This window comes from Atta cephalotes (assembly GCF_000143395.1).
Source record: "Atta cephalotes unplaced genomic scaffold scaffold00039, whole genome shotgun sequence".
NCBI lineage: Eukaryota > Metazoa > Arthropoda > Insecta > Hymenoptera > Formicidae > Atta > Atta cephalotes.
This window is the reverse complement of record NW_012130103.1, coordinates 910,789-921,618: the sequence shown is the minus strand read 5'-3', so window position 1 is coordinate 921,618 and position 10,830 is coordinate 910,789. Positions and strand designations below refer to the sequence as shown.

General features: G+C 33.9%; 1 protein-coding gene across 1 annotated transcript in view; it reads right to left on the bottom strand.

Annotated features, from left to right (window-relative positions):
• Positions 1–1,709: 1,709 nt before the first annotated feature.
• Positions 1,710–10,830, bottom strand: part of LOC105622002 — a 20,969-nt gene continuing 11,848 nt past the window's right edge. Inside the window, exon 4 of the mRNA XM_012203433.1 lies at positions 1,710–1,789. Coding sequence (XP_012058823.1) covers positions 1,710–1,789 — 80 coding nt within the window. The remainder of the gene's footprint in view (positions 1,790–10,830) is intronic.

The window sequence follows — 10,830 nt, the reverse complement described above, 5'->3', positions numbered from 1 at the left end:
GCCACATGGCATTATATTCTCGCGTGACTTCTAAATCGTTCTTTCGTTGTTGACATTCGGTGTACGATCTATTGTCGAAATAAATTTCGCAATGAGACTGCGCGAACTCTTGTCGAAGATCGTAATTGCGTTCCTGAAGAGTTATTGCTCGCATCCACGCAAATCAGGAGCTCTTAATTGCTTCGTATTTATTATGACAAATCACGTGTACTAGATGATTTATCGCAACTACAAAAATTGCCAAATTCAATGTGAATTTATTCGATCGACTAAATTAATAAATTATTATATATTATATAATAAAAAATATTATATATATTAACCCTTAATACACAAGATGAACATTAATTATGTTTTGCACATTTCTTTTCTTAATTATCAGAAATACTTGACTAAATAATGCTCTTTTCTTTTATTTTTTTAATACACAACTTTACAAATACCTTGACAAAGATGTTAAAGTATATACAATGAAAAAAATTTCGTATTTATAGTCAGTACTGGAAACGGTTTATTCAAGTTCTTGTTAAAATTTTGTTGAATTTTAAACATATTCAAATATTGATTTAATACAATATGATTATGTTATTTAAATAAATGTTATTTAAATAGTTTGTATTAAATTGATAATTAACATTTCTTAGACTTAAAATAACATAATTTACACAAATGATATAAAATTAAATTTTAAAACGTAAATTCTAATAAGATGAATGAATAAAATATATGTTAATTTAACATATCATAAATGTTAATTTTACTAAAAAAATATGCTTTCACAGTTTATTTACAAACTGTATGAATATTACATTTTTTGTGTTTATTATTTGAAATAATATTTGTATTGTATTTGTATTGTATTGTATTTTCTAACATATTCATCTTGTATTAAATTAATACATTTAAATGGTTTCATGTGTCTCTGTTTGAGACACATGAAATGTATTCAATTTTATATAAATTTTCCAACAATGCAAGAAATACTTAATAATTTTTGTATTACTTTCTTTATAGTAATTTTTGTAATATTTGTAAAAATGATGAAAATAAACCCAGACACGAAAGACTTATCGTGTAAAGGAAAATCATTGTGTGTGTATTAAGAGTTAATATTTTATCATTAATAATCTATCATTAATTAATATTATAAACAAATTTTATTATTAAGTACTGCCAAATTTTAATAGTTAATTTATGACCTAATTTACTAGTACTTCAAATTGTATTCTGGTTTTGCGTTTCTAATCGGAATGAAGCTTTATTGGCGAAGCTCGAAATTGAGGGCACCTAGTCTGCATCGATACGAGATATATGTACCAACGTGACGTTTTCGAACGTAGCGATAATACAATCAACAGCGCAATATGGTATGCCGCGATCAGACTTTCACGAGTTCATCGCAATAACGTTTCTACGATACATACATGTACGCCATATAAAAGGCTGCATCTCTGGAGCGTCACGTTAAAATACTGCGATACAATTAATCAGCATTACTGCCGATCAAAGACTCGTTCTTTCTCACCGTCTTGGAATTTCTTCTCTGAATCGCCCGAACGTCTCCTTAAAACTCGTTGGCGACGTTGATTCCTGAATAACATTGTTCGTTGCCGTGAAATGTCGTCGTAAGACGAGAACTTCGTATCACGTGGCTGAAGTGAATCGAGATCGACAGACGATGCATTTCCGTCCGGAAGATTCGCCTCGTCTTAGGGAGGCGCCGTAACGTTCTCGGGCACGGAAATATCTCTGTTCAGAGAATTCAGTAGCTCCTCGTTCTCTTTCCGTACTGAAACGATAAGAAAACTGATAAGTAAAATGGAAAACTTCTTAGAGACATATGACACTAAACTAGCATCTCTTATCCTTGCATGTTTTCACAATGCGAGCGAACGACCATACAGATTTATGTTACCTTCCTTCCGTGTTGAAACAGATTTTTCTCAACTTCGGATTAGACTTAATCGCTCGTGAATTAAAAGTAGCACAAAATTTAAATTAGTCTTATCGAGCGTTGCGGCGAAACTGTATTACAGAAGTTAAATCCACGAGCAAAATGAATTAACCGCGGAGAAATTCCATTTAACTTAAAATGATGGAGAAGGGTCGCAGTTAATGATTTTAAACTTAAATTTCGAAAGTCTCGGTATTCTAATATTTTAACTGCTTTCCTTTGAGGAGACACAATCGACACAAACGTCGTTTTATCCTTCTTGATAATCAATAAGTAACAAAGATAGAATGACATTTGTGCCTTTTATAAGGAAAGTAGCTTTTATAATTTTGGGTTAGTATCCAAACTTTTAGATCATTTCATTTCTCCAATTTACAATTATGCTCGGCCAGTTCCTTTGAGTCGGATGCAGGATTCAAAAAGCTGTTGTGCGTCAAGGTGATCACCACCGCAAGCACCGAAGCCACCAGAAGGAAAATAAAGGTCCCCAAAACGATCATGGCGATTCGTCGATGACGTCGTGCTTGTTCGAGTTCCTGAGTGTCCTCTATCATCTTCTGTATCTGCTTAACATCCCCCTTTGTCTGGCGAATAGACTCCTTTCGAGAAGCTGCAGTACTTGCCCTTCGTGGCCTGGTTTTCTTGCTAACGCTGGCTCTTCTATCATCCCCTGAAGTTTCACGTCGTCGTCACATATTAATGTTAAAACGTTTTCCGTACGCCCACAGGAATTAATCGATAGAAGCGATAATCCTTTTTGCGGATACTTCGAAGCAAAACGCGATACGTTCCATTCGTCTTTAATGCATTCGAACTATGATGTCACACAAAGTTGAGAAAGTCGAGTATTTTATCCAATTATATATTGATGTCGAGAAAAGATAAAACATCAACTGTGAGTTATAAGCTCTACAAAGGCAATATTGATTCAAGGTTAATTATAGTTTTCTTTAATTAATTATAAGGAATAAAACATTTTCTTCTATACATTAATTCTCTTTCCAATTATTTCCTACCTAAAGGAGTCGGTTGCAGCTGTCTGCTATAGCTGTTCGTCTTTGAGCGACTCGACGAGCTGAAACGCCTGCTGGACCGCTGATCGATGTCTAAGTTGCATCTGGAGCGTCTCGGGCTGTTCGTTTGAGAGTATAGATTAGGAGAAGGCGATCTGTCGCCGGAATCGGGAAGATAAAAACCGGAACGATCGTCCAGCTGAAAGCCCAGACTATCTGGAGTGGGTGGATGTAGACTGGAACGATGACCTGTCCGGGTACCATTTGATTCGCCGGACAACGCGTAAACATCTTTAGCACGATTATAGAATCCTGACGATAAATCCTGGCCGGTTGCTGCCGCGAAATCATCCACATAGAGAATTATTCTTTCGCACGACGCGACACTCGGCCGTCGATTCCGATCGTCCCGATGATTAATGTTCATGGCGAGCGAATTAATGATCTCGAAAACACGCCGAGAAGTCCAGAATATCGTTCTTTATCTTTATATTTTCGCCATCGATTGCTTCATGTCTATTTGATCGAAGCTTACACCAAAAAATATATTTTTTCGCGAGGGAATTGAAAGTCTGACACAGTCTTATAAAATGACTGATCCATATCCTGTCATATTATCGATGATGTATATCGCATCTTCGAGAGTCACGTTATCCATCTTTTTGTCCCTGTAGACTCGCTACCGTAAAGCATTATTATTAATTCGGAAATAATTATTTCTCTAAAATAATGAATTGATTTCGAAGACAAAAACTTTAGTCGTATCCTCGCTGCTAGCTGTGGAAAAAGATTTTTATGGAGAGTAGGTGATAAATAACTGGAAAGCTATTTATATCGCGTCGTAAAGGGTGATTAAAGTAGATCGACCGCGGTTTTTACGAGTTTCCCATCACAGGATAGAACACTCTCTCTTGCGAGCGCTTTCGCATTTAATCGTGACCACGATAAAACCGCAACAAGCGTGAGGGGGCCACATTGTCTTCCATAAACGTCAGCAGTGTGCGAATATTCTTGCAAGAATGCCGCATAAGCGCTTCCCATAAGACGTTTACAGAATACTTCGTATTATCTATATATTTGTCAGCTAATTGCTCAGTTTTAACTACCATTTTATTCAGGAAATATAAACTTTAGTATCACGATTATTAGCACAAATATTGGCCAAATATTGATCCAATATATCCCTAACGTTTAATCAAAGCATCTAACCCAGATCGTCTGCAGTCTTTTAGCAGACTGTCTTCAGCAGGTTCGAGCAGAAAATGATGACGGCAATCTGCCATCAACTGCATCCGCATTAGGCTTGTGTTTTGTTAACATCATCTGTCGATATAATGTGAAGACAAATTGTATGCAGAAACTGAGCAGATAATGCTGACATTATCTGATGCTTGCAGATTCTGTTACGTTTTTTCTAGCAGTCTATCAACAGTAATACATCTAATTCTGTTGTTATTTTGTTGGCATGTAGCAGACATTTAAAAAAAATCTGTTTTCTACAGACTTGACTATCTAGGTAAGTTATCAAAGACCAAAAAATTGTTTTATAATAATTTTATAATTTTAAATTTACTTCAGATACTTTTACTTCACTTTTTCGTTAAAATTAACAACGATGTTATAATATTCTCGATTATAATAACTCTATGTTATAATTTATTATAATATCGAGCTCTAATTCGATGCGAAAAAATTACATATATATAAAACAACGTGAAGTTGGAAAATAATAAGGATAACTTTGAAATCTTGTATAATGAGATGATTAAACTATATAACTAATGATTACAAGAATAATGTTCTTGACCTTGATTCTCAAGGACTTTGAACTCGAAAACAGTAGTTATTATTAAATTATCCTTGACAAGTTACATTATGCAGATATCTTATTATAATAAACCTATTAGAAAGGCAAACGTTAATGCAATGAACACAATCACGCGTCAATTCTAAATTATTATCGTTCTGATCAAGTGTACCAAGCATTTTAAATAAAAGAAATAAAGCCGAAGGAAATCTATTAAAACAATCTTGTGCCTATAATTATATATAATATTGCATAAAAAATGTTTCGTACTGGAAACGATTTACTCAAATCTTAGTTAAAATTTTGTATTGAAATTTGAAAAATTTGAGTGTTAATTTAACATAAAGTGATTATGTCATTTAGATATTTTATATTCAATATTTCTTGGTGTCAAAAAGACAATTTATAAAAAATTAAATGAATAAAATTGAATAACATAATATAATAAAAATAATGTGTTTTAAAATATAAATTCTAAGCTAAGTGAATAAAAAAAATACATACTAATTTAATATACCATAAATGTTAATTTTATTGAAAAAAAAAATTTCTATAGTTTATTTATAAACTGTATTAATATTACCTTTTTATATTTATTTCTTAAAATAATATTTATGTTATATTTCCTAATATATTCATCTATTAAATTAACATAAAAATTTGAATCGTTTGGAACACGTGAAATGTGTTAAGTTTAACCCAAATTTTCCAACTCTGTAAATTTTATTTCTTTCGTACTTATTTTTACACTTCGAGAATATGGGCCGTGATGAAATTATCCCAAGTTTATGGAGGAGAGTAATGACGTAAACATTGTGAAATCTTGAGAACATTATTGAGAAGTAATTATAGAGAAGAAACAAAAATTTCTCTCCAAGAAGAAGAAAAAGAAGAAGAAGAAGAAGAAGAAGAAGAAGAAGGACGGCTAAAAACGTCGATCCATGTAGTGGACGTCACCCTTGAGTTTATTGCGACGTGTATTTATAGCGATGTGGATCCAAGGCACCACCGATCCACTCGCCGTGTCTCTTTCCTTGCAGCCCAAAATCCGTCGACGAATATATGCAAATTCCACGTGTATGATGCGAACGCACACATATTTTCACCTTCATGCCGACAAATATACTTGGCCAAATATTTAGAGAATTCAGCACCCACGGGTAGCGGTTGAAATTATATATTTTCTCGTCGTCGGCGTGTAGAATGAAGACGACGATCGATTTCTTGCTCGACCCTTAAAAAAATCTCTTGGCAAAGTGAATTCGACGGATTCTCGGATGGATGGGCTCGTAGGATAGATGAGAGCGTAAACGATAGCTTCAATGGCGGGGCCGTCAATTTTTCTCTCCTACTTCGAAACCTATCGTACTGAAGTCATCGGCCACAGTTATCCACCCGTCGAAGTGCTCTTAACGGTAATCACGGCTTCGATTTACCGCATTCCGATACCCGCGCGATCGAGAGATTGGCAAATTGATATTCGGAAACAGAAACTAGGTATAATGGTCTCGAATTCCCTTTGTTATGTCCAACGATCCCCGGGACTTCAGGTTTCCCAATTTATTTTGATCGAGTATGTAATAGGATGAAGATTTTGCGCTCTATAAAGCTGGATAAGGATTTATAGATATTTCGACCAGAAAGACTTTTTGCGGTATATGACAAATTACTCAGGCGATCGCGTTTGAGACCGTAAATGCAATTTCACTTCGTCCGGTGTACTTTTCTCTTATGGCAATTGAGTTTGGCTCCAGCATCTCGCGCACTGAATTTCCCATTGATCCGTCCTCTTCTCACGCAATGCGCCAGATATCGATAATCGATGATGCTCTTGTGCCGGTAACAGATGTTAGCACATACGAAATACTGAATGCTATGAAGGACCTAATAATGTTCCGGATGTCGGAGATGCACGGAAGAGCGAATGACAGGCGTAACAGGTGATACAAGCACTTACAGTGTCGCTGGAACTGCGGATGCTGCGCAGCGGAGTTATCGGTAATGCTTCGTTAATTTCCCAACCATACTCTCATACCTATCGATGTCAGATCTAGATAATTTGGGTCGCATGTAGAGAATATTCTAGAAATTTAGAATACAGCGACGCCGTTATAATAAAAGTTTCAATGAAAATTTGTAACAAGGGAATGATTCTCTCAAAGAATTTAAATTTAATATCGATATGTAAATGTCTTGTTGAAAAAGTAATGTAGCGGATCTCTTGCGATGAAACTAAATTTTTGCTAAACTAGGATAATAAAAAATTTATTTTCGTATATTAATATAAAAAAATGTAGTTTTAAAACTAAATAAATTAAAGAATTTAATGAATAAACTCTTGAATAATATATAGTTTTTTTATATTATATGGGAAAAATATTTTTTTAAACCAAATAATCTAAAGAATTTAATTTGATTTTGTATAACTAGTGTCAAGAGAGCGAATATCAAAACTTAACTGTTAGATGTTAAAGAATAATACTTTCTAAATAATTTAACATTAAAAATGCTGAATCAGTTCGAAAGAAGGTAAATCCCAGATTATTTTCATACTGAATGCAACCAAGAATCATATATATCAAGTTTTAATAGATATTATGATTAATTAATGTGAGATTTAGCGTTATTAATGAGTAAAGTTCGTAAATTATTTCTTGAAACCGTAATGATTTCACCGTAATTTTAATATAATAAAAATAATATTTAAAAAATTGATATAAAACGTTAAGAAATATCCATTATTTTTTAAAGAACTAAAGTGTCTATTAATTATTGATATATCTTATTTCATTTTTTAATTAAGTGAAATAATATCTTTTAAATATTTATGCTTTTTAACATAATATTCATGATGAAAAACGTAGTAGATTTTAGAGAGATTTCCAATTCTTTAAACTCTTACAATTTTTAAATGAGAAACATACGAATAATCCGAGCTCAGCCGGCTTTCTACCTTGGTGCAATAACTGAGGACTAATATTTGGAGCTCACGAATCGGAGCGAGAATACTCGGAAAGAAGTGATTTCTGTCCGAATAAATGGAACTCGCTCGCATATTGCAATCCACCATTTCCACGTAAAAAAATCATAGCACGAGGAAAAAGGGCTTTTAAAAGTACGGATATTAAATGAGACACGCGAAATGTCAAATTTCATGACCTATGTTATTCCAATCGTTGTTATGTCTCCAACATTTTAATCTCCGTTTTTCTTTTTCTCTCTCATAATTATCTCAAAAGAAAATGTCGTAGGCAATATTATTAGAGCGTATACCAATGATATTAGTGAAAAAATAATCACCGTCTTTTTTCGCGAGTGAAAATGCGAGATATAAAATTATTCTGCGTAACTTTATATATATATATATATAAAACCTTATTTAACGCCGTGCGCGTTATTTATATACGAAAATCCTATCTTTCAAAATATTCATTTTAGATCACCTGAATCGAACTCTCTGAGCTTCATGTATTTCAAAGGCGTAATCAAAAGTAACTTGAGGCTTTGACCACAAACTTTGAAGTTTGAATTATAAATCGACTACACCACTGCCAAAGGAGGCATCTGTTTCAACACTGCCCAACATTGTCCTAATTTTATGAGAAGGGAAATATTATTGAAACAACATAATGATGGACACTTTGATCAAGAGAAAGAGCTTCTTGAGAGTTGGGATAGTAAACGTTGTTATGGAACGATAGATTTGCAATCAAATGGAGAGATAGTGTTGAATATGAGACTGCCCTTTCAATCGAGCATCAGTTTATGGCATAGATGAATGGGAATGACAGCGCGAGTTGTCGAGTTTGCTGCGGAAGTGTGAGAAAATAGAATGCGAAATAGTATGACGACTATATGCATCAGACGTCAACATTTCCATTCTCAGGAAGCAGAAGGGGTAAGTCTAAAATTATATCAAATTTGACACGCTTATATAAATTAAAATCAGGAAAATAAATTCTATAAAGTAAAATAAAGAGTTTCCAAATTAGAACTGTGTGCCAGAAAAATTGTAAAAAAAAAAATTGTGCCTCTTTTTAAAAAAATAAATTTAATATAAATTTAATTTAATTATGCATCTCTTTTTAAATATAAATTTAAACCAATATCCACACTACTTTTCGCGTGATTTATCATAATTACATTCATTACTGTCACACTTATTTTTTATCTATCCCGAAAGCTTTGCGCGAGAAGATAAACCTTTGACTTTAAATCCGTGTTGGCTTAAATTCGTGTAAAAGATTCGTGATACACTGCCAATTGCTGTTTACTTTATTGGTCTGTTATGAAGAACGACATACTATCCAATCTAATTTCAGCACGAGTTTCGACTTCGGTTCGGCGACTCCGTTAGAAATTAACGGAGAACCGCGCGTAATGCAATTCCGCAGAAGTTACCGTTTCACTTTGAAAGTTGCAATTGACATCGCAATCGACGACGACACACACAATTTCATCGCCAATAAAATTCTTTTCGCCGTTTTACGATTATTTAGCGACTTGAAGAAAGAAAATAAAGGCTAACAAAGATTATGGCACGTTCTTTTATCAAAATTGCACCAAAATAGCGAAAGCAGAAATCGTATATTTCACTACATCTCCCAGTAAATCTTCTAGATTGCTCTTTGTTTCAGTTATCACGAGGCGAGGAAATATAGAAGAGTATCCATCATGATGATATATCGTATCTTTACCTTCAGTCTGTGAACGTTAAATACAAGCACTACACATAGTGAGACAATGAGCTGTCGAGGTGTCACGCTCTAATTTACCGCACTGATCGATCATAAACTGGCAACTTAGGCAGCATTTGGAAACTCCGAACTTACTCTCAGTTAATGGACTACTCGTGTAGTCCAGCAGCCAACGCCGGCTGCGCATGCTGCCAAAAGCATAAGAAATCGCTTGTTGTCCATTTCCTTTTTAATAATGAACGAGAGGAAAAATTGAGAAATCGACCGGCGAAGAAATTGACCCTGTTTTGGTGCAAAGTTGCTTTGACGTCAATACCGCATCTCCTAATGAGTGTGCACGTGGCTGTGCGCGGACGAGGGAAATTTCATTAAAATAACTGAAAATTATGCTATTTATCAACACCGATGCACCAAACAACGCACATATATAATGATATCGCATTATTTTAATGGTGTCGATAGGCAGCAGCGTGAGATCCGGACTAGTTTCTTGTAAATGAAATTTTCATATGCGCCAAATAGATTTCTGCGAGCAAGCCATTTAAAGAATCCATGCGCCGAGAAATGCTGGAACACGAGAGCTTTCAAATTACGACGGGAATATTTACGACCCACCGCTTTTAATCCGCGAAACGCGAAAGAAGTTAACTCCCTCTGCCAAAACGGTTTCGCGAATTTGCTTTCCGATGTTCGAGGCTAGGATATACATTTGTAAATGATATAAACTTGCCTCAGAAATTCTAATGCGTTCGCACCTGTACGGTTCGTGAGTTAGAGAGATCCATATAAACATGAACATATATAGGTTTTGATTCCAAAATAATGTAATAATACACGAATTCAATTAAATTGCTTGCATTAAATTTCACTCCAAACGCAAATGGATTATCCCACATTATGTTATATTTTATACTACATCATTGCATTCAAAACTGATATAATATCAAATTTCTTATTCGAGAAACAATTACCTTTTCCAAGTTAACAGATTAAACTGCTGCAGAGAAACTGATAGTTTCTCTCTAATCTAAAACCTCGCAAAATAAATAGATAATACATATCAGTATGAAAATCAGTTAAAAACTTATTTTGTAAAAATATAAACTAAATAAAAATAAAATATATATTTTAATTAAGAATTGAGCATTCATAATATTTATCAATCGGCTCGAATCCCGAAAAATTCAGTTCAAAAACATAAAATATCATTATATCAACAACATGATAATATCATACGCATTATATTCTATATCGTTGCGTTTGAAACCAATAATCGACATGATAATATCAAATTTCTCATCTAAAATAAACAATTCCCGTTAAATCGGCAAATTATAATCACGTTCCTCTCTCTCTCTC